The sequence below is a fragment of the Sus scrofa genome, chromosome 3, assembly GCF_000003025.6.
Source record: "Sus scrofa isolate TJ Tabasco breed Duroc chromosome 3, Sscrofa11.1, whole genome shotgun sequence".
In the NCBI taxonomy this organism is placed as follows: domain Eukaryota; kingdom Metazoa; phylum Chordata; class Mammalia; order Artiodactyla; family Suidae; genus Sus; species Sus scrofa.
In genome coordinates, this window is record NC_010445.4 from 37,394,003 (window position 1) to 37,421,626 (window position 27,624).

Here is a 27,624-nt window from a genome sequence, read left to right on the forward strand (position 1 = left end):
AGGACGAGGGTTTGATCCCTGGCTATGCTCAGTGGGTTGAGGATCTGGCATTGCCGTGAGCTATAGTGTAGGTCGCAGATGAGGCTTGGATCCTATATTGCTGTGGCTGTGGGTAGGCCAGCAGTGGCAGCTCTGATTTGACCCCTAGCCTGGGAACTTCCATATGCCATGGGTACAGCCCTAAAAAGACCAAAAAAAAAAAAAAAAAAAGAGAACATTGTTTGAGCCCCTGGAGTCAGCTATACCTGAAGCAAGATCATTCTTGGACTTCCAATTACTTCCGTTTTGCCCGAGGGAGTTTGCGTTGGATTTGAGGGTCTCTGACAACCTGAAGAGTCTGAAACTTATGACATGCCACCTCAGCAGAGGCACATTTTGGACATGAGCATTTGCAGAGCTCAGATGGGACATGGGGCAGGAAATACAAAAGTATCTGAGATTCCAGTACCTACCTGTGGTGGTGTTGTGGGGGGACACCGGTGACACAAACAAGAGCCTAAGTCATCAGTATCGCTGGTTGGGTTTAACCTGGATGAGTTACAGCAGTGCAAGGGTCCCCTCCCCACCCTGTGGGGGTGAGGGAAGACCCCTGAGCACAGAATGTGGACTAGAAGTCCAGGGGCTTGGCATGGGACTGTGGCCGGGCAGTCGCCGTGGTGACACGTATCTCAGCTGCTGGGGTGCTGTTTTTGCAATGTTAACATGGAAAGACCCCAGAAAAAGTTTCCAATCCTGGGGTCAACAGTTGGGCTCAGGGACCCTGAAATGGAAACAGGACTCAAATGTGATGCCACAGCTCTCATCAGATTCTCAAAGAATCCGTGTCGTGGCTCCAGAACTCTTAGGTCAGGGGTTTCAGATTGTGCTTTTAGGGGATTCACATTTCTCAGCAGTGCCTTGGTGGGGGCACTGAAGGGAGGGGAGGGGAAATGTGCAGGGGATGGGTACGTTTGAGAGCCACCCAGCACGGCCCTGGCCCATTCCTTCCAGGCTTGGCCCAGACTCCCACAGGAGCCACTAGCCCCCGAGACCCGCCTCCTCTGCGGAGGCCCCTGGCGTCGAAGAGTTGGTCCCAGAGGCAGGCCCTGGGCCTCAGGGAGGCCGGGTGTGTTGTGATCTGCCCTCTCTGGACCCAGACCCCGTGGGGCCTCCCAGACGTCAGCAGTGACCCACGGCTCAGAACTGATCCCAGCTCGCCTGCCCCAGGGGGCTCTTTCTCAGACCCACGGGCAGCTGGCGGTTCCCCTAGGAGCCCTTGCCCGCAGCTCCAGAGCAGTGCGTGAAAGTGGCAGGGGGTGTGCGCGCAGGCTCTGTACCACATCACGTAACAGTCGCTTCCACTCCTTCCACTTGGTGTGTTGGGCAGGGCTGGGTAACGGCAGCCCGTGAAGATAGGGCCCTAATGCAGCCACAGGAACCACACCGTCTGTGCTCTCCCAGCTGATGGTCCTTGGTCTCCTGCTCCAAAACAAGGGACCCTTGGAGTTCCCTTGTGGTGCAGTGGGTTAAGAATCTGGTGGTGTCACTGCAGCAGCTTGGGTCGCCACTGTGGTTCACCATCTAGCCTGGGAACTTTCACATGTGGGCACAGCCAAAAAAAACCCAAACAAAGGACCCTTTTCAGAATCCCCTGATGGCTGCAGTAGCCAGCCCCCTGCTCTGTGTCCTGAGCGCGCTCACAGGAAGGGCGGGTGCCCTTGAACAGGCCCCCACCCTCTCCTGACATCAGGTCTTGGCTGTCCTCTGACGCGACTCTGGGACTTAGATTAAAACCCAGGGACAGGGAGTTCCCGTCGTGGCGCAGTGGTTAACGAATCCGACTAGGAACCATGAGGTTGCGGGTTCGGTCCCTTGCACTCGCTCAGTGGGTTAACGATCCAGCGTTGCCGTGAGCTGTGGTGTAGGTTGCAGACGTGGCTCGGATCCTGCGTTGCTGTGGCTCTGGCGTAGGCCTGTGGCTACAGCTCCGATTCGACCCCTAGCCTGGGAACCTCCATATGCCTCGGGAGCGGCCCAAGAAATAACAAAAAAAAAAAAAAAAAAAAACACCCAGGGACAGGGCAGAGCAGCCCAGGACGGTGGACAGCAGGCCCTCGCCTTCACCTGGGCACCTGGCAAGTAGAATCTGGGAACCAGCCCCCAAGATTCCGTGCTGGCAGTGCCGAGTGGGACCCAGAGGCCTGCATCTAATGCACTGATGAACTGCACGGATAGTCATGTACGTGAACAGATGCTCCTGTGCTGTGTGCATCTGCAGTCTCCGCCCCGCCGAGATTGTGTCCACCCAGAACCTCACAACGTGACCTTATTTGGAAGTAGGATCCTTGCTAGTGTAATTGGTTAAGGATCTTGAGATGAAATCATACTGGATTTAGAGGAGGCCCTAAGGAGTTCCCATTGCGGCTCAGCCGATTAAGAACACGACTAGGATCCATGAGGATGTGGGTTTGCTGCCTGGCCTCGCTCAGTGGGTTAAGGATTCAGGGTTGCTGAAGATGTGGCTCCAATCTGGTGTGGCTGTGGCATAGGTCGGCAGCTGCCACCATTTGACCCCTAGCCTTCGAACTTCTGTATGCCAGGGTGGGGCTCTAAACCCAATGCCTAATATCCTTCTAAAGGAGGAGACCCACGAGGACTGAGGCAGAGCCCAGAGTAATGTGGCCACAAGCCAAGGAATGCCAGGAGTCCCCAGAAGCTGGAGTTTCCATCATGGCGCAGCAGAAACAAATCCGATTAGGAACCATGAGGTTGCAGGTTCGATCCTTGGCCTCACTCAGTGGGTTAAGGATCCGGCGTTGCCGTGAGCTGTGGTGTCGGTCGCAGACGTGGCTTGGCTCTGGCGTGGCTGTGGTGGTCATGTAGGCTGGCAGCTGTAGCTCCGATTGGACCCCTAGCCTGGGAACCTCCATATGTCATGGCAGATGCAGCCCTAAAAAAGCAAAAAAAAAAAAGTGATTTTTGTACCTCTCCTCCCCAGCCCTAAGAACCAATCTGCAACCCGTTGAGAATGACGTCACTGCTGTTGAACATGCTCTTGAGTCTTTTAAACCACAGCCGAGTAATTCTTGAACACACCCAGGGAGATCTCAAGGGTGACAACAGAAAGAGGTCGATCCAAATCTAAAACGTTTAATGCTTCAGGTGGAACAAACAGGTGAACAAGACATGTCATGATTTCCTGGCTGAAATCATGTGATCCGTTCATCTCACAGGGGGGCAGATTCCAGAGGCAGCATAGGGGGAAAAGTCTCAAACGCCCTTTATTTCAACCCGTAGGAAGGATATTCTGTAGCCAGTCATGGGGAACAGCATTTGGAATGATGCTCTTCCGACGGGTAGATGTGCCCAGAGAGCAAGAGTGGCTACAAAGGGCAAGTGGGAGGGAGATAGGATCCTGACCCCTGCTGCTACCCAGATGCCCGTGGTGCTGAGCCTCCTATTGGGAAGGCCTCTGAGTCTTTGGATGAGAAGCGAGACAATCAGAATAACCAATAACTCCTACTGAGCACCTTCCATGTGCTGGGCGCTGGGCTGGGGACTTTACGGCCACTCTCAGGCGGTCCCACTACAACCCAGTGAATGAGGTAGGCACTGCTATCCCCTAAGGGTGATGAGGATGTTGAGGCACAGAGAGGTTAAGTCACCTGCTGGAGGTCACACAGCTAGGGTTTGACCCCCACCTTGACTAAATTTTAAGACCCAGGCTTCTAAACCCAGTGTCTGGGCAGGTCCTTATTGCTAGTGGACCGTTTCTGTCCGGTCCACACTAGGTTAATGAACAAGATGGAGAAAGAAGCCAAGCCGAGAAGCTCCCAGCCCTTGGGTCTGGGCCAGTTTAGAAGCCATGGCTTGGCAGGCTTTTAATCCCACGCCTCCCAAAGGTAGGAAGAAGGGCTGTTGATAATGATGCGCCAACGTGGGCTCCCGGGCCCCCAGGAGGAGGACCATAGCGGACTCCTCTGTGACCGTCTGATGCTCCTGGGGCCCAGTTCCCCTTGGCCACTGGGTGGCTGGCCCTCCCCGACCCCACGGTTAATTCTAGAGGAAATGTCGATCACAGGGCCCTGGCCCCTTCGCCAGTATGGAGTGAGCCACAGGAGTGAGCGCGTGACTGCGCAGAGCTTTCCCTGGGATTTGAGATGGAAAGGGTCTCTTTTCTGCCTTAGAGACTGAGAACCCTGTGGTTGTAGGTTAGGGGCTGCCCTCAGCCACCTTCCTTCCAGATGGAGGAGGGGACAAGGCCAGCGCACAAGATGACATAGAGCCAAGAGGCCTGAGTGAGGTTAAGGATGAGCACAGGAGCCTGAAAACCCTGGACTCCTGGATGCAGCCATACCTGGAGCAAGCCCCACCTTCAGCCTTCCCAGTTCCAGGAGCCGGGGGTTCTCTTTGTTGCTTAAGCCTGTTTGCACTGGGGTTTTCCCTAGGGAGATAGGGAGCAAGCGCTCTCAAGTAGAGGCCTGGGGCTCCTCACAGCTGCCATTAAGTCTGGGCTGCTGAGGGCAGACCCTGGTCCCTGCAACCAGCAGATCCAGGATCCGGTTGTCACAAGCCATGTATAAGCCCAAGCCAAGGGAAGGCTTCTCCATCCTTCAGGGAGTGCTGGTCCTGGGCACTAAGTGTGCAGGGCGTGCCAGGGCAGCCTACACCAGAACACTTCTAGTTTGTAGAGACAAGACAGAAATTGACCTAAGGTGGTTGAAAATATTGCGAGGTGCTCTCGGCAGTAAGTGTCAGTGACACGGGAGCCGTTGGTTTTGAGGCTATCTCCAGCCTTCCTCCCTCTCTCCCTCCCTCGAGAACATGCACACCTTGATGCAGAGTTGGGGGTTTTGTTCCTATACCTGAGATGCAGACCAGACACCACTGCGGTGGGCGGTGGGCGAGGCTCCCTCCCCGCGGGGAAGAGGGTGTCTCAGAGGACAGCGCCCTCCCTCTGCTCTAGGTTTGGGTTGGGGGCGGCATGGAAATAGGTTCTTGCCCCATCGTGCCAAGCCGCATGGAGGTGACAATCCCTGTGGTTGTGAACCCACCCCCGGGCGAGGTCCAGGGATTCTGGGTGTCAGCCAGGGGTGACCCCAGCCATAAACAAAGCTGCGAGAGAAGAGTAAGCCTGAGCCTCTCGATCCCGGACTGCGGGGCAATGTCAGTGAGGTCCCTGCCAGGCAGATAAGGCAAGATAAGGTGGCCCGGAGGGGGCGGGAGTAGGTCGATAGAGAAGGGTGGGGGCTGGGGTGCCCCCATCCAGGGGCACAGCTCTGTTCCCTTCACACAGCAGTGATGGCTCTGTTTTTGCCAGCACTCCTTTATGCCTTAGGGAAGCCAGAAATCCTGATTTCTGTGTGGAAGCCCCTCCCCCCCTTTTTGGCTATGCCTGCAGCATACAGAAGTTCCTGGGCCAAGGATCGAACCCATGCCACGGCAACGACCCTAGCCGCTGCAGTGACAATGCCAGATCCCCTACCTCCTGTGCCACAAGAGAACTGGAATTGAGGAATCCCCCAGTTTTTAAACCTTTTGTTGGAGTTCCCGTCGTGGTGCAGTGGTTAACGAATCCGACTAGGAACCATGAGGTTGCGGGTTCGGTCCCTGCCCTTGCTCAGTGGGTTAACGATCCGGCGTTGCCGTGAGCTGTGGTGTAGGTTGCAGACGCAGCTCGGATCTTGCGTTGCTGTGGCTCTGGCGTAGGCCTGTGGCTACAGCTCCGATTCAACCCCTAGCCTGGGAACCTCCATATGCCGCGGGAGCGGCCCAAGAAATAGCAACAACAACAAAAAAAGACAAAAGACCAAAAAAAAAAAAAAAAAAAAAAACCTTTTGTTGATGCAAAAAACGAAAACACTAAAAGCAGGCCAGATTACACTGCAGGCTGCCAGTGGTGACCTCTGACCTGTTTTTTTTTTTGGAGGCCCAGGAAATGAAAGGAGAAATGTCCTCAGGCTCCAGGGAGACCCGCGTCCCTCCAATGTAGGAACTTGGGGCACGTCTTTCAGTATTGGAGCTGGTTCTGAGGGTCAGATTTGCCCCAGAGCAGCTGCAGCAAAGTCATAACCCCTATCCCACAGAGGAGTCCTGATGCCATGCTGAGAGCCTGGATCCAGCCTTGCCTGAAGCAAGACCTCCTAGACAGCACCCATAACTGGTCATCCTTTTTTGTTCAAGCCACTGGGAGGTGACTTACAACCAGAACAGTCATAATTAAACAGATTCCCAGGAGAGAAAGGGACCTCCAGAGAGTATAAAGCTGCCTCATCACTGCCTAGAACTCAACAGAGACCCTAGGCCTTCCCACCCTCTTCCAGTCAGGGGTGGTCAGGGTTAGGCCTTCCCGGGATAAATGAATTTCAAGTCCAGAGTGGGTGGCTCCACATAGAACGTGGAGCCTGTGACTCATATAACTGTTCACGGGCATATTTTGGGTCCCAGGGCATGGCTGTGGGATTAGATGCTATGGTGAACCCCATCATTTCTGCTTCTCATGGGGGTATCCCAAGTAGTCTCAGAAGCACCCCACCCTTGTGCTTTTCAGACCAGATGTTTGGCTCCAGGGACACGCCTGTGATCCAGGCCCTCTCTGCACAGTGATTGGTCCAGGTTGGACACAGGCCCTGCAGGCCAATCCATGTTCTCCATCCCCTGGCAACTGTGGTTGGTTCAGGGGCCAGCCTGGGACCCAAGCAAATGGTGAGGCTCAATTCTGGGAGGTTGGATGAGACTTTGCCAGGAGACAGATGCTCTTCTGCAGCTGAGCTGGGGGAGGGAGGGAGGGAGGAAGCCTCCTGGCGATGGGGTCCCCTACATAGTGAAGGCCCCTGAGAAGGAGGCCACCCCAGGGAGCAGAGCCAGAGATGGAGGGGGCACTGAGCCTGATGACATCCCCAAGCCCCCAGGCCCAAACATGGTCAACCCACCACTTGGCTTTTCCTACACGGAGCCTGTAGATGCTTCTGTCCTCACAACCTGAAGAGCCCATGGAGCTCCAGACACCCCGACTTTGGCAGTGTCCAGACCCACGGCTGCATCCCACATGGTCCCAAGGCCTCATGGACGCTTGCGGATGTGGGAGGGGAGCCAGCTTCCCCGCACGGCTCAGGCCTGGCTATCTGGAGACCAGGGAGCTGCTGTGGGAGTGGCCGGAGGAGGAGGAGGAGGTGGCGGCGCTGAGCTGGGAGAAGCGGCTGGTGCAGGATTCCAGGCTGGACATGGAGCCCCTGGGGAGGAAGGGCACACACGTTGCCTCCTGGTGGGGACACAGCCCTGGGGCCACGGGCAGTAGTATGAAAGCTGGTGATGCTGCAAATGAGGCCCCAGGGCTGTTTCCACAGGCTGGTAACCACCCCAGGCACAGAGGGCAGGTGCAGAGGGAAACGCGAGGGAAGGTGTGGTGAGAAATGAAGCCACGCCCATTTCCCTGCACCCCTTTGCCCCCCAAGCAGGGCCCAGGGCTTCACTGACCCAAGGACCCAGCATGGCCCGGGGACACCCCATCATCTCCAGCCTCACCCCCTTCCTCCTTTCAGCTCCTCTGACACCCACCTCCCTGTCTTGGGGGTTGTATGTCTGTGCCTGCTGCCAAAAGCCTCTCTCTCCTGCCTGCCTAGTCTAGTGCACTCACTCCAGATCAGAGCTGTTCAGGAGCTCACACTTCCGCAGTGATGCACACGTTTCATATCCACCATCCAGCGTGACTGTCACCAGGTGGGGCTTCTGGGCGCTCGGGATGTGGCCAGTGTGACCCAAGAACTGAATTTTTAATTTTACTGAACTCTAATGGCTGTGTTTAAATTGCTCTCTTTGGCTAGTAGCTCCCAAGTTGGACAGTGAGGCCTCAGGGCCCAGCTACTCAGAGTGTGGTCCAGGGACTAGCAGCACCAGCATGTCCTGGAGCTGATTAGAGCTGCAGACTCCTCGGGCTCGCCCCAGAGCTGCACAATCAGAGTCTGCATTTTGAAAGCCCCCCCAGGTGACCGTGTGCACACCACCTAGAACTCAACTCCAGTGTCACTTCCCAGACACCTCACCCACAGCCCCGCTCACCCTATGCCAGGCCTGGTTCTGGGCTCTAATAGCACCACATGTTAAGGCCTCTGGGCACCTCCTGGAGTGTGACCTTGGGCAAGGACCCCAGGCTGGAATAAATCCTGGCATCCATCTCTGCCCGGGTGTGGTCACGTGGTCTCCTGCTCCGTGATGGCAGACCCTGTCTGTCTGATCCCCCCAGGGCCAGCCCAGAGCCTGCCCATTGAGCAAAATAGCCTTGAGCTGGTTCTCTGTTGAGGATGTGGTCAAGGGTCTCCCCAAACTGACCAGACCAGACAGGCTGGCAAGTAGCATCTACATGCATGTGTCCCTCTGGGCCTCAGTCTCTGTCCCCTGCACGGAGGCCCATTGGCCAAAACAGGCTGCTTCTGGGAGTTCCCTGGTGGTCTGGTGGCTCTGACGTGGCACTTTCACCACTGCAGTCTGGTTTAATCCCTGGTCTGGGGTTTGAGATCCCACATCAAGTCACTGTAGGCCGAGGCAAAAAAAAAAAAAAAAAAAAAGGCCCCTTCCCAAAGAGAACATTGCACCATTGCACCCTGTGACACCTGGCAGCGTCTCTCTTTGAGGTAGAGAAGCAAGGCGTTCCCATTGTGGCTTAGCTGGTTACAAACTCGACTAGGATCCATGAGGACATGGGCTCCATCCCTGGCCTCCCTCAGTGGGTTAAGATCTGGCATTGCTGTGAGCTGTGGTGTAGGTCGCAGGTGTGGCTCGGATTCCTCGCTGCTGTGGCTGTGGTGTAGGCCAGCAGCTGCAGCTCCAATTCTACCCCCAGCCCAGGAACTTCCAAATGCTGCCAGTGTAGCCCTGAAAAAGACAAAAAATAAAAATAATAAAAACGAAGTAGAGAAGCTGGCCCAGCTTTTCTCCACTGGCTGCGGGACGGGGGTCCACAAGCAACACCCTCTTGGAGCCTAAATTTTACTCTATGGTGAAGAATTTAAAGTGTCATTTTTAGAAGGAAACTAACACAGATACATTAAAAAAGCAGGATGCAACATCCCATTTGTTTTTAAAAGATAAAACACAGTGCCTGGAATACACCACTATTAAATGTTTACTGTATGCCCAGATGAAGCACAGGCTCCCCCCCCCCAACCATCTCATCCTCAGGACAATCCCATGACGTAGGGGCTCCCCAGGTCCCCATTTACCATTTGGGACTTAGAGAGGTAAAGTGACTTGCCTGAGGTCACACAGCAATCAGGAAGTGCTGGAGGTCTTTTTTTTTTTTTTTTTGTCTTTTGTCTTTTGTGTGTGTGTGTGTGTGTGTGTGTGTTTTTAGGACCACACCCACGGCATATGGAAGTTCCCAGGCTAGGGGTCAAATTGGAGCTGTAGCTTCTGGCCTGCACCACAGCTTACAGCCACATGGGAGCCTCAATCATGTCTGCAACCTACGCTATAGCTCATGGCAACGTTGGATCCTTAATCCACTGAGTAAGGCCAGGGATTGAACCTGTGTCCTCATGGACACTAGTTGGGTTCGTTAGCACTAAGCCACGATGGAAACTCTGTAGGAGGTTTGTTTTTTTGGTCTTTTGTCCTTTTTCTAGGGCCACACCCGAGGCATATGGAGGTTCCCAGGCTAGGGGTCTAATTGGAGCTGTAGCTGCCGGTCTATACCACAGCCACAGCAATGCCAGATCCAAGCTGTGTCTGACACCTACACCACAGCTGACGGCAACGCCGGATCCTTAACCCCTGAGCAAGGCCAAGGATCGAATCTGCAACCTCATGGTTCCTAGTCGGATTTGTTTCCGCTGAGCCACGGCAGGAACTCTGTAGGAGGTCTTAACCATTGCATTTCTGTCTCTCTGACAGCAACACTTGGGGAGAGTTGTCTATGGGGCATTATTCGAGAATGTTCTAGAGCAGTCCAAACCCTAGTGCATGGAATTCTAGGGGAGGGAGGCTACAAATAAGGGGGCTCCCCTTCACTCCCAACCCATCAATCTGGTATATTGGGCTTCTGTCGGGGTCTCATTTGAAGAGAAAGTTCTATAGCTGAGGCTGAGGCAGACCTCGCATTCAGCCTGATTGCTCACGAGAAGGTGCTGAGCCCCTGGAAAGTTTAACGCCACCCACCGTGGGAAGCTCAAGGGCAGGTCTGGGAGGTGAATCCAGCGGCCCCAGCTGGGAGGGAAGGGCCCTCGGGCATGCTGGGGGCCTGACCTGGAGGGGAGTCCCGGCCCCTGGTACCTGAAGTCCTCGGACGCCAGCACCTCGTAGTAGTAGAGGAGTCTGCACCTGGGGCCGGGGCTCTGCAGGGCCGTCAGGACGTCCTCCACGCCCGGGAGGCTGCAGGCCCCGTGGCCGGGGGCGCTGTGCATTTGCCACTGGAGCAGGTAGACGCCAGGCCACCGGGTCACGTGGGAGCCCTGAAACACAGCAGCCACGCCTGAGGCCCTGGTCTGCCTGAGGACTGGAGCCCCCTTCTGCACCAGTCCCCCAGCAAACCCTTCCTTTTGGGGTGCCCCAAAGCCATCCTTGCCCCTCTCTGCTGTTACCCCACATCCCTGGCAGCTGAGTGCCTCCCTCTTCACTGGGGGCAGTGAGGTCTGGGGGTGCGGCTGCAGGCCAACAGAGGTGGGATTTGATTAGAAGCCTGGATTTTGTTGGGCTTCTGTCCTACTGAGTGGGATCTGCAAATTGACGCCTCCCTCCCTGGGGAGGGATTTGGGTCAGAGCTTGAAGGTGCCTGGAGTTTGTTGAGGGCCAGGGGACAGCAAGAAAGGCGGGTGTTAGTTGTCATAAAAAGAGTGACTTTGGATGTTTGGTGGGACCCGGGGGCAGGGGTGCTGGTGTGTGATGTGACTGCTGTCTGCTCAATTCCCCTATGAAACCTTCAGTAAGATCTGCAGTGCTCGCGTGTGTGTGTGTGTGTGTGTGTGTGTGTGTGTGTGTGTGTGTGTGTGTGTGTGTGTGTGTGTGTGTGTGAGTTTGGGTGCTGTGATGTTTGACCTGCAAGCACCAGCCTCGTGGAGAATGAGGGTTCAGCAAGGGTGGCTCCTGTTCTGGTGACACGTCTGAGGGCTGTTCCCAGACTCACAGTTTCTCTGCTGTGTCGGTTCTGAAACTAGACTGTGCATCAGAAACCAGGCGGAGACTGAGGGATGGGGGCGCCAGGCCCCACGCCCACAGGGGCCTGGCAACCTGCATCTTTGATTCTAAATCTCGGGATTCTAAGGATGGGGTCCTGGGGCCCCAGGCCGTAGACCTGCCAGAATCTGTCCCTTCCCCCGACAGTCCACAGGGTCCCTCAGGGCAGGGACCAGGTCTGGTCTGTGCACTGCTGTGTCCCCAGAACCCTGGCACACAGCAGACACGCAGTCCGTGTGATGAATGAATAATGAACTAAGCACTGGAACCTGGATGCTGTCTCCTTCCCGGCAGACAAGGGGGGCCTCCACCCGGCTGTAGTCTCCGCCCAGCGCCCGGCCTTTATCCGTCTGCTGCCCGCCGGCCCTGGCCCCGGGTTCCTGGGGGCCCAGCGTGGGCGCCTGCTTGGCGTGGTACAGACTGAACAGCACGTCCCCTCGCAAGATATCAAAGTCCCAGGTGATGACTGACTCTCTCTCCACAATCTCCACGACAACCTGCATGGGGACAGGTGACAGGGGCCAGGTGAGGTCTGGTCGCCCGGCCTGGAAGGGGCTGGGGCAGAGAGGTCAGCTGCAGGGGGTGTGGGCTCCCAGCCGCCTCTAGTCCAAGAATCGCTCTGAACAGACAAACCCGCCTCTGGAGGTTCCACCCCACTGCAGGAGGACCCAGAGCCAAGGACTGGCTAATGTTAGGGTACAAAAGGGCAGCCCCCTTCAGGGAGTCCCCGTCGTGGCTCAGTGGAACCCAGCTAGTGTCCGTGAGGGTGCAGGTTCAGTCCCTGGCTTTACTTAGTGGGTTGGGCATCCAGTGTTGCTGTGAGCTGTGGTGTACGTAGGGCGCACACGGGGCTCGGGTCCTGTGTTGCTGTGGCCATGGTGTGGGCCAGCAGCTGCAGCTCCAGTTCAACCCTTAGCCTAGAAGCTTCCACATGCCATGGGTTCAGCCCTAAAAAGACCCTCACCCCCAAAAAAGAGGTCAGCCCCCACAGGTGGGCCAGACCAAGGCTAAAATCGCCTCGTGGCTTAGCTCCTGCCGCAGGCTCATCCTCCCCCAGCCTCCTCACAGATCTCTCCTGAGCACACACCCTCTACCAATCCCTGGCCCAGGAACCCTCATTGCCAGCTCGGCTACAGGATCCCTGATGTAGGATGACACCCAGCCCAGCGGGCCCTCCCAGGCCGGGACCCCGCACCTCGTGGGGGGACCCGCGGAGCACGCTGGCCGACTGGTAGGTCTCTGTCCACTGCCGCAGCTGGTCTTCGTGCTCCTGGTCCTCTTCTGTCATATAGAGGGACTTGGGGACCAGCCCTCCTTCAGGGATGTTACACTGGGGGACAAAGACATAAGGGACAGGTCGGGGCCCAGCTAGGCCTGGCTGACCCACGGAAAGGTGCTCAGGGACCCCTGGAGTCGTACTTAGAACATGCATACATATCCTGACAACCGCAGAGACCTGGCAAGCTTGGCAAAATTCCTAGGAAATGTTGAAATCATACGAGCTGGCTGTTTGATATTTCCGTTAGAGAAGGAATAGGGGCGGCCCTTCTGCACTCAGATGAGATAAGGAGGCAATGGAAGCTGGGAGGCAATAAAAGGGGCCTGGGGCCCCCTCCCCTGGAAGCAGCTGCTTGGTTGTCCCCTGCCATGTGGCAGCGGTTGGCGATAAAGCCCTTTGGGTACCAGCTCCAGGGTCCAGGCCACTGGGACATTTGCGTCACCTCCCCCTGCAGCAGAGGGTGCAAAGCCAGCAGGTAAACTCTGACTGCTGCCTAGCAACGTCCTGGATGGGGATACAGAAGGGTAAGCCTTTGACTGGCTTGGTTTCTGAGCTTCCAGGAAACTTCTGCTTCACTCACTATGTTTGAAAGGAAGGCCCCTTCTTTGGGGAGCAGTTACCTCTCTTTGGGGCAGCTTCTAAAACTAGCTCTGCCCCAGAGAGCCAGCGTGGCCCTGCCGAGGTAAGAGCATGCACAAAGCGGCCCGCTCTTCTCCAGCCTCCCTCCACCCTGCAGCCCAGCCCCTCCAGGAGCACCAGGGCCTCACCAGGCACTCGCCCCCCAGGAAGTCGGGGATGACGTCTTTGTCCAGGTAGTCCACGAGGCCCCCGGGGCCCTGGTAGTTACTGCCACTGTAGATGAGGAACTTCTGCCTGGTGTTCTCGTTGATGAAGGGGCTGATCTGATGTGGGGGAGATGGGGCAAGATGCAAAGTTGGTTTTTTTTAATTGAGGTCTAATTCACAGAACATAGAATTAACCATTTTAAAGCGAGCAATTTGATGACTTTGAGTTCATTCTCTTGGGCAACCATCACCTCTAATTCCAAGGCACTGTTGTCACTTCAGAAGGAAACCCCAGACCCATTAGCATTCGGTCCCCTCTCCTTTCCCCACAGCTCCTGGAAACCGCCAGGCTGGCTCTCTGGGGTTTTCTGTCTCTATGATTCCTATTCTGGAGATTTCATAGAAAAGGAATCACACAGGAGTTCCTGTTGTGGCTCAGTGGGTTAAGAACCCGACTAGTATCCACAAGGATGCGGGTTTGATCCCTGGCCTTGCTCAGTGGGTTAAGGATCTGGCGTTGCCATGAGCTGTGGTGTGGGTCACAGTTTCAGCTCGGATCCTGCATTGCTGTGGCTGCGGCATAGGCTGGCAGCTACAGCTCCGATTAGATCCCTAGCCTGGGAACTTCCATATGCTGCATGTGTGGCCCTAAAAAAAAAAAAAAAGGAATCACGCGTATGAGCCCTTTCTTGACTGGCTCCTTTGACTGAGGGTCATGTTTTCAGGGTTCATCCATGTGGTAGCCCAAGTCAGAACTCCTTTTTCATGGCTGAATAATATTCCATCATGTGGATGACCATGTTTTATTTATTTCCAGATGGAAAGGATTTCAACACCTAGCTCTAAGCTGCATGTCAATCTGGTTTTTCACGGTGTCCTAATGCTGGGGTGGTATCTGATGCAGGAAGTAGCTGGTGAAGGGAGGCAGGCAATAGCCAGGCACTTAGAGTGGCAGAGCACCAACCAGCTCAGCAAGGGATGCCACCAGCAAAAGATGGATTGGGAACTAGAAACCCTACCTATGTGGATCTCACGCCTTCAGCCCCCACCCTACACACCAGGAGGTGGTCCCTGTGGGCTCAGCAACCTGGCTTCCTGTGCTGGCTTCCATCTGCTGTGGCCAAGGAGGACATGGCACCAGGAGATGGGAGGGGAACCTTCTTCCCCTGGTCCCTCCCTGCTCCAGTGCCCCTAGCAGCCCCCACCCTCACCTGTCCCAGCTCCCCTGGGGCTCTGAGAACAAGGACATGCCTCTTGTCCCTGTGGCCCTGGGGTGGGCAGGGCTCACGGCAGCGGCTCTCCATCCTGCCCACACCCCTGTGAGGAGTTCCTTTGTGTCACCCCTCCACCCAGTGGAGCCCTGTGGGTGAATCCTGCTTCCAGCCAGGACCCTGACTGACTGGCTCCCACCCCACCCAACATGCATCTTCTTAGGAAATCTCCAAACAGCAAAGAAATTTAATTTTCACAAAGATCAGGCTACTTGGAGGAGTTCCCATTGTGGTGCAATGGAAATGAATCTGACTAGTATCCATGAAGATGCGGGTTTGATCCCTGGGTTGGAGATCTGGCATGGCTGTGGTGTAGGCCAGCAGGTGTAGCTCCAATTTGACCCCTAGCCTGGGAACTTCCATATGCCAGAACTGCGGGCCTAAAAAAAAAAAAAAAAAGATCAGGCCACTTGGAGATAAAACGTCTCAGTAGCAAGTCCTGCCTGTCCTTCCTGCAGCGCCTGCCCCCCAATCCAGCCCTGTCAGAGCCTTGAGGCAGCCCCAGGAGCCAGGGAGCTTTCCGTCCCAGAGGTCTACTCACGTCCTCTCCTCCCACAGCCCTGCCTTGGCTCCCTGCTGCCCCAGGACAAGGTCCCACCTTGGGCTTCGCAGGCACTGTCCCCTGAGCATCTGGCCACCTTGCAGGGTTTTTCAGTCCCTCTGAAGCACCCGGCTGGGTCCTGCCTCTGGACCTTTGTCCTTGCTGTGTGGGTTGCCCGCCACACCCTTCCTCCTGCTCCTTCCCCAGGTCTCAGCCAGGACCTCCCTCGGCTCCCCAGTCTAAGTTATCCCCCACTTGTCCCCGCCCGGCTTCCTTCCCCAATAATCCTGGACGCCCCCTGCCCTTGTTACAGGGCTTTGTGAAGCAGTTTCTTGGGTGGTGCTATCGAGTTTCTCTCCCAACATACCCCCCTGGAAACAGGGGGAGACACACTACATCCCCGCAGCTGGGACAGGTGCCCGGCACACAGTAGGTGCTTTAAAACAGAGCCCGTTTAACTCTCAACGCTCAAATCTCCCTCCTGATTGAGCCTCTCAGTACAGCAGGGATTCTCAGGCTTCCAGGCACCGAATCCCCAGGGCTGGTAAGATGCTGACCCCAAGTCTGGAGGACAGAGGGGGCCTGGCACCCTGCCCTGGCCTGCAAGGCCTCAGGACAGAGCTTTTCAACTGCCAGCGACAACCTGGTGGTGGCTGTGAAATCACCTTGGTGCTGTGAGTAGCCTGTTTGGAATAAACTAGAAGAGAACAGCAAAGCATGTTGTAAATGGTTAGCGAGAACCATCACTTGAAAATCTGTTGTTTCAGGGTGTGTGTGTGTGTGTGTGTGTGTGTGTGTGTGTGTATGCATACATGTGTGTACACCCAGGCCATGTGCACACACGAGGAGACCAGGTTGCAACATAAAGTGTATTTCTTTTCTTTTTTTTTTTTTTTCTTTTTGGGCCACACCTGCAGGATGTGGAAATTCCCAGGCCAGGGGCTGAATCGGAGCCGTAGCTGCTGGCCTGTGTCACAGCCACAGCCACGCAGGATCGGAGCAGTGTCTGAGACCTACACCACAGCTCACGGCAACACTGGATTCTTGATGTGCTGAGCAAGGCCAGGGATCAAACCCTCATCCTCATGGATACCAGTCAGATTCTTGACCCACTGAGCCACAACAGGAACTCCCTAAAGTATGTTTTTTAGTATAAATTGTGGGCAAAAAGTTTTCACATCCCTATAGCACAGGATCCCAACACTCCTCAGAATCAGGTCACAGGAGTCCCAGGAACACTGTGGAATCCTAAGCATGGCTTTTGGGTCTACAAAGCTGAACAGTGAATATATAACATGGGGTCCATCCACATGATGGAATATTATTCACATATAAAAAGGAATGAAGTACTGATTGTACAACAGGAGTGAACCTGAAATTATGCTAAGTAAGAGAAATCAGACTCAAAAAGCCCCACAGGATTCCACATACATGAAATATCTAGGAGTTCCCTTTGTGGCGCAGTGGTTAACGCAGAGTTCGACTAGGAACCATGAGGTTGCGGGTTCGATCCCTGGCCTTGCTCAGTGGGTTAAGGATCCAGCGTTACCGTGAGCTGTGGTGTAGGTTGCAGGCGCGGCTTGGATCCCGCGTTGCTGTTGCTCTGGTGTAGGCCGGTGGCTACAGCTCCAATTAGACCCCTAGCCCGGGAACCTCCATATGCCGCAGGAAGCGGCCCTAGAAAAGGCCAAAAAAAAAAAAGAAAAGAAAAAAAGAAAAGAAAAGAAAAGGAAAGAAAGAAAAAAATGTCTAGACCAGGCAAATCCCTACAGAAAGAAGAGGCATGGTTGCAAGGGGCTGGGGGGAGGAGTGGGTAGGGGCTGCTAATGGGGACGGGGCTTCCTTGTTGGGGTGATGAAAATGTGGGTAGTGGTTGCACAGCTCTGTGACTACATTAAAAGCCACTGATGGAGTTCCCGTCATGGCGCAACAGAAACAAATCTGACTAGAAACCATGAGGTTGTGGGTTCGATCCCTGGCTTTGCTCAGTGGGTTAAGGATCTGGTGTGGCCATAAGCTGTGGTGTAGGTTGTGTGACTTGGATCCTGTGTTGCTGTGGCGGTGGTGTAGGCTGGCAGCCGTAGCTCCAATTAGACTCCTAGCCTGGGAACCTCCATATGCCGCAGGTGTGGTCCTAAAATGCAAAAAAAAAAGCCACTGAATTCTACATTTGACAAGGGTGAACTTTATGGGCTATGACATATCTCAAAAAAGCCGTCATTGAGAAGAAACAGCACATGACAAGCGGGTGGGGCCGATCACCGATGGGACCCCCTCCCATCCCGGGCTCCTGCTCTTTCTTACCAGCGTCCAGAGCACGGGGAAGACACGGGGGGCTCGCACGATGAGCAGCCGGCCCAGGGTCTCGGGGTAGTTGTCCTCCACCACCTCGATCATGCGCAGCAGCGCCTTCACCCCCGGCCGCCACAGGTGCCGCAGGCTCAGCCCCTCCAGGTCCACCAGACAGGTCCAAGAGCTGCGGCAGAGACGCCCCCTCACTCCACCTCGCCCAGCCGCATCCTAGGGTCCCGGCAGCATCCTCGAGGGCCCAGGGGGCCCACAGACAGGGATGGACAAGGAGGCTCAGTAAAGCAGCACTGGGAGCCGGGGAGGAGGCAGGGGCCGCAGGACACACTTGTGGATCCTGCCGCCATGGGGAGGCCACATGGCTCAGAGGTTCAGAGCACCCAAATTCACCTGCCTGAGCCATGAGACACGGCCTGTGATAATCACCGTCCCCATCTCGTCAATAGTTAGGATTAAATGAGATGGTCTGTGGAAAGCTCTCTGCAAGGACAGGCACAGAGCACGCGCTCCATCAAAGCCAGCTGTTACTGCTAATTGCTGAAAAGATGCTGGTGGCTAAATAGAGCGTAAGCGCTAAGAGCACACACTCCACTGCCAGATGGTCTGGGTTCCAGTCCCAGCTCTGCCATGTGCTGTGTGGCCGTGGCTAGGCTACTTTAACCTCTCTGTGCCTCCATGTCATTAGAACTAATTCATTGGGAAAATGACCGTTTTGCTGCAGCCGCTGGTCCTTGGGAACCTGTCCATCCAGCTTCATTCACTTCACCTTGCCCACCGGCTCCAAGGACCCCTTTGTGACATCCTGTCACCTGAGCCATATGGGAGCATTCTGCTTCTGGCCAGGACCCTGATTGATAGATTCCCTGCCCCAAACCCACTGGCTGCCCCTTTAGGAAAGCTCCAGATAGCAGAGTAACTTAATTCTCTCAAAGATCAGGCTATTTGGGGATGAAAAGCATCAGTACCAGGTCCTGCCTGTCCCTCCCTTCGAGATTGCTTAGGGTGACGTGAACCAAGGAGCTTGGGAGAGTTCCTGCTGCACAGGAAGTGCTTTGTGGGTGCGTGTCTGCATCACCTCTTAAGTCACTGTTTTGGAGAAATTGTAAAGAAGCCCTAGGAAGGGTTTAGAGAAGAGGAAGCCACAGCTCAGAAAGCCTTAGTGCCTTTGGGGGCGGTGACACTCTAAGTATTGGTATGGGAAACGCAGTGCAAGAATAGAAGTTTGGGAGTTCCCGTCGTGGCGCAGTGGTTAACAAATCCAACTAGGAACCATGAAGTTGCAGGTTTGATCCCTGGCCTTTCTCACTGGGTTAAGGATCTGGCATTGCCATGAGCTGTGGTGTAGGTTGCAGACGAGGCTCGGATCCCTTGTTGCTGTGGCTCTGACGTAGGCCGGTGGCTACAGCTCTGATTAAACCCCTAGCCTGGGAATCTCCATATGCCGTGGGAGTGGCCCTAGAAAAGACGAAAAAAAAAAAAGAAAAAAAGAAAAGAAGTTTGGGGCAGCCAGAGACGGGCAGTGGGTCCCTGGATGTGCCGTGGCACCTTCAAGGTCCACCTGCCTGGGAGACAGCCAAGGTGGATCTCAGGTGGGAGAGTGGGTCTCCAAAAGCCAAGTCTGGGAGGCAGCATGGCATGGGGAGAAAGTCCCTGAATCCCAGCCAGACGGGAACAGGTTCACTTGCCAACTCTGCCCCTTCCCCGCCAGCAGCCTTGAATGACCTCACCACTCCAAGCCTCGTCCACAAAGAACACGGATACTAAGAGCCCCTGCCTCGTAGGGTTGTTTTAAGAATCAGGTGAGGGCACCTCTGAAAAGTGTCTAGCAGGCTGCCTGGCATGGCACCTGTGCCCAGTAAACCTTGGCTGCTGTTACTGTTGGGGTGGGGGTGGAGCTGCCCCCGTCGGGGTTCTTGCCTGATGGGTCGGCCAAACTGCTTCGTGTTCCCTTCACAGCGCTTCTGTCCTTCCTCGTTGACGGAAAGAACCTGGAAGGCAGAGAAGGTGCTGGCGAACGTGGACTTGGCTGCTCCAGCCACAGGCAGCCCGGAGGCTCTGGGGACCCCAACTCACGTGCTGTAGCAACACCTCCTCCCCCACAGCCTTCATCAAACCCTTGGTGTCCATGTGGCCCAGACGCAGGATGTACAGCGGGCGGCCGTCTTCGGGGTGGGGTCGAGCGAGGTGGGGACAGAAGGGAAACAGAGTTACATACTTTTATTTTGATGTATGTATGTATGTATGTTTGTATGTATGGTTTTTTTAGGGCCGTATCTGCAGTAGTTATGTTCTCTAAGGTCATACCACTGAGTTAGGGAGCACAGAATCACTGTTTCTAGGGGGAGTAAGAGGTTAAGTTCCTGCCAGCCTCCGGTCAGGACATTCTTGTCACCAATGAATGGTAACTTTGTTTTGCATGTGTTTCTACTTAAGGACACCTTATTTAATGTATGTTGTTGATTCACTGACACTGAAGGAGGCCAGCAACACTGTAACCCATGCCTGAATGGCGCTTAGCTTGTCTTCTTCATAAGGTGCATCACAGCCTTCCTGTACTTGGCAACGTGGTGCTTCTGCACCGGGCAAGAGCAATCCAAAAGTGGGGAAAAAAAAAAAAAGCATCACTAAATAGGCTGCAGAAAGGACACATGTTTACAGTAGGAGCTGAAGCAGGGAGGCAAAAGGACACTTACTCAACCTCAGCTGCAGAGGGCCGTGTTCATTTGGGTGACTCAGGTTTTCATCACTCTGCACACATCCATGAAGGACTGTGAAAGTGCCCAATATTGATTTGGGGGTTACAAGTTAATTTCAGTGAGTAGGCCAATTCACAAATGCGGAATCCATGAATAGCAAAGATCGACTGTATATTGAAAGCAAGTGTTTCAACCAGTTCTTCAGGAGAGTCAAGCAGTCGCCCTAATAATATACATGAATTTTTAACTAAAGGACATTGAAAAGCAAAACAGGCGCTGGCTTCAATGGCAGTTTCATTAAAAAAAAAAAAAAATCCAGAGATGGGAAGTTCTCAGGTAGCCTAACAGTTAAGGATCCAACGTTGTCGCTGCTGTGGTGTGGGTTCAGTCCCTGGCCTGGGAACGCATGCACGCCTTGGGTGCAGACAAAAAAAAAAAAAAAAAAAAAAAAAATCTAAGGATGATATCTGTAGTGGGTTAAAAAGGGCCCCCCAATTCATGTCCAAATAAGAATGTGACCTTATTTGGAAATAGGCTCTCTGCAGGTGGGATTAGTCAGAGATCTCAAAATGAAATCATGCTGGATCAGGGCTGGTCCTAAATCCAGTGACCTGGGGTCTTTATAAGAAGAAGAGAGGACACACAAATACAGGGGGAAGGCCATGGGAGGACAGAGGCAGAGACTGTGATGTGGCCACAAGCCAAGGAATGCCTGGGGCCACTGGAAGCTGGAAGAGGCAGGAAGGATTTTCCTCCAGAGCCTTCAGAGGGAGGGATCACTGCCTTGCCGACCTTTTGATTTGGGACCTCTAGCCTCAAGAACAACCAGAGATTAAATTTCTGTTGCTTTAAGCCGCTCAGTTTGCGGTCATTTGCTGCGGTAGCCCCAAGACATTAATGAAGTGTTCCTGCAGCCAGAAAGCAATGATGAGTTGACCCAATCCCTGGGAAAAACATCTCGTCTCAAGCCCAGACATCTATCCCAGCTCTGCCTTCACGGCTGGGTTGTCACTCCAAGGCATCCCCAGATGCCCAGAAGAGCCAAAAGGAAAAATCAGAACCTAAAATGAAAAGAGGCATTCAAAGCACATTCGGCAGGGACCCAAGGATGCACTCATGTCATGTGGGTGAGGGTCGCACCTATGTCCTGGTAGTGCCAGCCCCCCGCGTAGAACTCCTGCAGGAGGGCAGGGGGCCGCCACGTCTGCAGGAGGAGGTCCACCTGGTGCTGCTTTCGCCAGCTCAGCGACTGGCACAGCATCTCCCAGGCCCTCTCCAGGTGGAAGTCCCGAGCCCGCAGGAACCGAAGGATGTGCTCATCTTTAGGGATCTGCGGGGAGAAGGAGGAGAAAGTCCTTTGCACAGGATTCCCCAGCCCAGGAGCAAAGACTGGAAGTGGGTCTCTTGTCTTATCTGCAAAACCCTCAGATGGGAAAAGGACCTTAAACTCAACCACAGCACAGTCAGGGCTGGACTACAGTGAACATGTGAGCTTGGGGGGCCAACTGTCCTCCTCCTGTGCTGGGGGTGCACCTCTTTCTCTTGGGGAGCTGCTCCCCAACACCAACCAGGGCTTTAGTTGGAATAGCTGATCGCAGGACCCCACTTCCATAGCCTCAGGTGGACACAGTCCAGGCCAGACCAATCAGGATGTAGACAATTTTAAATCTGAAGAAAGCTGCGTGGTAGTTCCCCCATGGTGCAGTGGTTAACGAATCCGACTAGAAACCATGAGGTTGAGGGTTTGATCCCTGGCCTTGCTCAGTGGGTTAAGGATCTGGCGTTGCCTCGAGCTGTGGTGTAGATCGCAGACGTAGCTCGGATCCTGTGTTGCTGTGGCTCTGGTGTAGGCTGGCAGCTACAGCTCCCATTTGACCCCTAGCCTGGGAACCTCCATATACCGAGGGAAGCGGCCCTAGAAAAGGCAAAAAGACAAAAAAAAAAAAAAAAAGAAAGCTGCATGAATCCCTTTTTCTACAGAGGCAGAGGTGGCACTGAAGGCCATGGGCGGCCAAGATCCGAGCTCAGCAGGGAAGTGTGTCTGAGGGAACGAAGCAGAAATAAACAGATACAAGAACCAAGGGAGGAGTTCCCGATGTGGCCCAGTGGGTTACAAACTGGTAACTAGTTCCATGAGGATGTCAGTTCAATCCCTGGCCTTGCTCATTGGATTAAGGATCCGGCGTTGCCATGAGCTATGGTGTAGGTTGCAGATGTGGCTCAGATCCTGCATTTCTGTGGTTGTGGTATAGTCTGGCAACTGCAGCTCTGATTCGACCCCTAGCCTGGGAACCTCCATATGCTGCTGGTGTGGCCTTAAAAAGACAAAAAGAAAGAAAGGACAAATCAAGAGGTCCTGAATTTAAGGCCTTGTTTGGGACACCCCCTGAGACAGGGTGAATGTCCCCTGTGCTGGGCTGCATGGGGCCCCTCCAAATTACATCCACCCAGAACCTCTGGATGTGACCCATTTGGAAATAGGGTCTTTGCAGAAATAACTGGTTAAGATGAGGTCATTCTGGATTAGGGGCGCCCTCGTCCATGCCTCTTGTCCTTATTTTAAGAGGGACATTTGGACAGGGACACGGAACATGAAGAGGGGAGATGCCACGTGAATGCGGAGGCAGAGACTGGAGTGATGCAGCCACAAGCCAAGGACTGCTGGTGGCGATCAGAAGCCGAGGCGGGGTGCACAGACTCCCCCTTGGAGCCTCCAGAGGGAACCACCCCCACTGACACCTTGATTTCAGAGTCCACATGCACTCAACAGTCTACCCTTGGAAGTCCTTAAATCTCTTAGAAAAGAACTCTATGCCTGGTTTTGTGAACGTGGGGCCACAGAGCTATGTCTGTGCTCAGGTGACAGTGCTCCCCTGGGGACACTGATGATGTCTGGAGCCATTTTTGGTTGTCACAGCTGGGGAAGAAGAGCTCTTGGCCTCTAAGGGAGGCTGCTCAACGCCCCACAGAGCACAGGACACCCCGCGGTAAAGAACCCTCTGGGGAGTTCCCAAGCGGCACAACACCTTAAGGACCTGGCATTGTCACTGCTATGGGCTGCTGCTGTGGCATGGGTTTGATCCCTGGCCTGGAAATTTCCACACGCCTTGGGAGCCACCAAAAGAAAAAAAATAATAATAACAGCTCAAAAAATAAAAAAAAAGAAAGAACCATCCAGCCTCAAATGTCAGCAGCACCGAGGATGGAAACCCTGCTGTCTGTGGTACGAAGAGAATGCGTGAGAGGAGCTCCCGTCATGGCGCAGTGGTTAACGAATCCGACTGGGAACCATGAGGTTGCGGGTTCGATCCCTGGCCTTGCTCAGTGGGTTAACAATCCGGCGTTGCCGTGAGCTGTGGTGTAGGTTGCAGACGCGGCTTGGATCCTGCATTGCTGTGGCTCTGGCGTAGGCCGGTGGCTACAGCTCCAATTGGGCCACTAGCCTGGGAACCTCCAAATGCCGCGGGAGCGGCCCAAGAAATGGCAAAGACAAAAAAAAAGAATGCATGAGACAGGACACACTAAAAAGAAGGCAAAATAGAAGTGTCCAGCCTTGCTAGTTACACAGACCTCCTCATCCCCCTCATCCCCCTGGGGCCATGCCTGAGGCCCAGGAGCTGCAGCCCGGGCGCTGACCCACCTTGCCTTTGTGGGTCTCCTGCAACCAGTGCCGCAGCTGGATCAGACAGCTCTCCTGCATGGGTGTGAGATGGCCCAGGCACCTCTCAATGTAATCTGTGTCCAGCTTGTCTCCTGGAAGAGAAGAGGGGGTTCAGGGCAAGAGGGAGATGCTGCATGGTCTGCCCCTTCTGGCACCCTGGCCTCACTGGTCACCTCGATTCTGAAACGTAGTTCAAAGTGCACGGTGGCCCTTTCACCAAACAGCCACTGGTCTTCAAAGCTTCTAGTGTTTGCAAGCCATTTCTGTGGCGGTTCTCAAAACTCAAGCAAGCCTGGACCTCACTGTGGTGACTGGTATGTCCCTTTGACCCTCAGGAATCAAGATAATTCCCACCCTCTGAAGATCAAGACCAATACGAGTTCATATCTGCTGACTTGCATCATCTCGCAAGTTCTCCCAACAGCCCTGGGGAGGAGGGTGTCTCTGTTGTTCCCACGTTAGAGACAACAAAGCGGAGGCCAAGAGAAGTTCTGTTAACTTCAAAGGGTAAATGCATGTCATGTGCCCAGCATAAAGCTGGCAGTGGATAAATACCAGTTCCTTTTGCCTTCCCACCTCCCAGCCCCCTTGAGGGTTATGAGGCTTTCGGTAGACAAAGCCCTGACCCCAAAATACAGCCCAGGAGCTGCATGGATCATTCCCACCATTCAGTCTCGTCTCCACAATTGGTTAGTTGGAGACCAGCATGTGCCGGCATTTAGAGGCGGGGCTCCAAGCTGAATTGCTGCTGCCCACTCTTAACTCCTGGGGTGGCGGATGCTGACATGGTGCAGCGTCTCAGCATTTCAGCATCTTGGCCGTGGGTGGAGATGGTCCACAGAGAGCAGCCCCTATGGGCATAGCCCATTCTTTGTGTGCAGAAGGCATCATAAGAAAACAGTGTCTGAACATCCAGCAGCAGGACTGGTGCCTCCCTCCAAGGGCTGGTGGTCATGCCAGCTGCGTCACTAGGCACTGGGGTCAGCAGAGGCAGGACCGATGCTGTGACCCCCGAAACACCTCAGAGTGGTCAGGAGCAGCGATGCTGGAGACGGGGAGGGGCAATGAGGGATGAGGGAGGAAACACAAGGGAAGCAGGAGATGCCAGCTTCCTTCCGGCCTCCAGGCAGATGTGAGGCCCTTTCTCCTTCTCAGCACAAAGGCTCAGTGATTCAGAGCAGGCCGGCAGGGGCATGACCCTGCCTCCTGCCAGCCAGCCTGAGTACCGCTCTGCTGGTGGACAGTGCGGATGGAGAAGGAAGGGGAGGCCTGGTATAAAATAGGGATGATCCGGGGCACGACCTGCTGAGTGTGTGCACAGAAGGGGAGGAGAAGTGCAGGGTTGTAAAATAAAAATTTTTTTTGAATAGTTTAAAAGCATACATACAACGACAGCCAGCTAGTGCACACAGTGGGTGCAGCATGAATATTTGCTGAACAAACAAATTCTGTTCTCCTGAAACACAGCCCCGGATGTCTTTTTGGTCGCGTGGCCTGTCTGCATCAGGCAAGCCCTTATACTCCACGGCCCCAAAGAGAAAAGATTGATCATGAGCATGAGTGCACGTGGTTAAAACTGGAATCATGGGGTGTGTGCAGTTTTGTATCCAAGGTTTTTTCCTTTAAGGTTATGTTCTGAACATTTTCTTTCTTTCTTTCCTTTTTCCGGCCGCCCCTGAAGCATATGGAAGTTCCCAGGCCAGGGATCGAATCTGTGCCACAGCTGCGGCAGCACTGGATTCTTAACCCGCTGTGCCTGGCAGGAGATCAAACCTGTGCCTCACCAGCAACCTGAGCCGCCACAGACACAGCACTGGATCCTTAACCTTCTGCACCACAGCAGGAACTCCAATAAATGTTTATTAAGAAATAAGTTACGGTGCAACCACACCACAAAATACTGCCAAGTGCTGAGACACATGCACTGAGACAAAAAGCTGTTTAAGCAACATTAGTAAGTGAAAAAAAAAGCAAAATAAGAAATCCCTGGGAGTTCTCTTTGTGGCTCAGCAGTTAACGAACCTGATTAGGATCCATGAGGATGCGGGTTTGATCCCTGAACTCACTCAGTGGGTTAAGGATCTGGTGTGGCCGTGAGCTGTGTTGTGGGTTGCAGACCTGGCTCGGATCTGGGGTTGCTGTGGCTGTGGCTGGTGGCTACAGCTCCGATTTGACCGGTAGCCTGGAAACCTCCATACACCAAGAGTGAGGCCCTAAAATAGCAACAACAACAACAAAGAGTTCTCCGGTGCTCAGTGGGTTAAGGATTTGTCATTGTCACTGCTGTGGCTCTGGTTACTGCTGTGGTCTGTGTTCAGTCTCTGGCCTGGGAAGTTCCACATGCCAGGGGTGGCAAAAAAAAAAAAAAAAAAAGAGTTCTCATTGTGGCTTAGCAGGTTAAGAACTTGACATAGTCTCTGTGAGAATGCTGGTTGATCCCTAGCCTCACTCAGTGGGTTAAGGACTCATCGTTGCTGCAAGCTGAGGTGTAGGTCACAGGTGTGGCTTGGATCGGGGTGGCTGTGGTGTAGGCCAGCAGCTGTAGCTCCAATTTGACCCTTAGCCTGGGAACCTCCATATGCCTCGGGTATGGCCATTAAAAGAAAAGAAAAAAAAAAAGAAAAATATCAAATGGAATGTGTATACGCTCTCAGTTATCCAGCGTGGATTACATATGTATGTATGCACGTGTGTGCATGTTATGGATGTATTTACTCCTAGATCATTTCAGGAAAACTGGTGTAAGCTCCAGGGAAGGAAAAGCAGTACTTCCTATTTCCTGCCTCTTCTGATCAGTGTGAATTTTTCTCCTCCCACAATCATGCATTGCTCACGTAATTTACCACCGTAATAAAACCAGAGAAAAGGGCAGCCATGAGGCACCAGATCAGTCAATTCTGGATCTAGAAATAAGTCAGTTCTGGCTGAGAACACAGAGAAGGCAAAGCAGCCAGGAGAGCGAGGACACTGAGTCCTGACCCCAGGGGGATCCTCGGCCACTCTCCCCACTTCCCCACCCCCTGCCCTGGGACTGAGCAAGCCCTCTGCAGCCCAGAGTGGGGGCTGCTGTGACCTACCCTCAGTACCAACTGTCTCTGTGCTGGGCCCCCCAGCGCTGCCAGGCCTGCAGACCTCCAGGGAGCCAGGATCCCTCAGCCCACCCTGAGGGTGGGCGTCCTCCTGTGGGACGGGGGCTGGCGTCCACCGGGGAATGTGAGAGGTGCCCTGGGAGATGAGCTCCTTCAGGTAATGCTCGATCACCTCTTTGCCCTGGAAGCGGGAGAGACAGACACGTGAGACGATGGAGGACAGCCTGGGGGTCAGCCCCACCCCCTCTGGCCAAAGCCTGATGAGGCTATGAGAGGTTGAAATTCAGCCGGCCCAAGTGGCAACGTGCTGGGAAAGTCAAAGACGCACTGATGTCCAAGACCAAGTACCAAACGAGGAACATCAAATAGCCCCCGAGTCAGTTTTACATTGAAACATGTGGAGGAGTTCCCGTTGTGGCTCAGCCTAACAAACCCAACTAACATCCATGAGGATGAGGGTTCAATCCCTGGCCTCGCTCAGTGGGTTAAGGATCCGGCGTTGCCGTGAGTTGTGGTATAGATCGCAGATCCCAGGTTGCTGTGGCTGTGCCATAGGCCAGCAGCTTCAGCTCGGATTTGACCCCTAGCCTGGGAACTTCCGTATGCCGCCGTGGGTGTGGCCCTAAAGACAAAAAAGAAAGAGAAAGAAAGAAATACGTGGATAAAATATATTATTAAAATGAAATTCACCCGTTTCACTGCAAGAGGCCTCTACTCAGGGACGGGCCTGAGGTCTCTAAACCAAACAGCACAAAGTGTCCCTCTGTCCAGGGAGCTCAGTGTACAAGCCTGGGAGCATTAGACCATGACTCTGGTGCTTTCCATCCATTATCTCATGTGATGTGACCTT

The 27,624-nt window shown here is 54.2% G+C and overlaps 1 protein-coding gene across 1 annotated transcript in view; it reads right to left on the reverse strand.

Moving 5' to 3' along the window:
* SEC14L5 (SEC14 like lipid binding 5) overlaps nucleotides 3,108-27,624 on the reverse strand; it is a 46,019-nt gene continuing 21,502 nt past the window's right edge. Inside the window, exons 6-16 of the mRNA XM_003124623.4 lie at nucleotides 26,763-26,955; nucleotides 23,665-23,777; nucleotides 21,165-21,354; nucleotides 19,402-19,490; nucleotides 19,246-19,316; nucleotides 17,326-17,497; nucleotides 13,192-13,326; nucleotides 12,341-12,475; nucleotides 11,415-11,642; nucleotides 10,246-10,424; nucleotides 3,108-7,211 (exon numbers count right to left, since the gene is read on the reverse strand). Coding sequence (XP_003124671.1) covers nucleotides 7,100-7,211; nucleotides 10,246-10,424; nucleotides 11,415-11,642; nucleotides 12,341-12,475; nucleotides 13,192-13,326; nucleotides 17,326-17,497; nucleotides 19,246-19,316; nucleotides 19,402-19,490; nucleotides 21,165-21,354; nucleotides 23,665-23,777; nucleotides 26,763-26,955 — 1,617 coding nt within the window. The 3' untranslated portion in view covers nucleotides 3,108-7,099. The remainder of the gene's footprint in view (nucleotides 7,212-10,245; nucleotides 10,425-11,414; nucleotides 11,643-12,340; nucleotides 12,476-13,191; nucleotides 13,327-17,325; nucleotides 17,498-19,245; nucleotides 19,317-19,401; nucleotides 19,491-21,164; nucleotides 21,355-23,664; nucleotides 23,778-26,762; nucleotides 26,956-27,624) is intronic.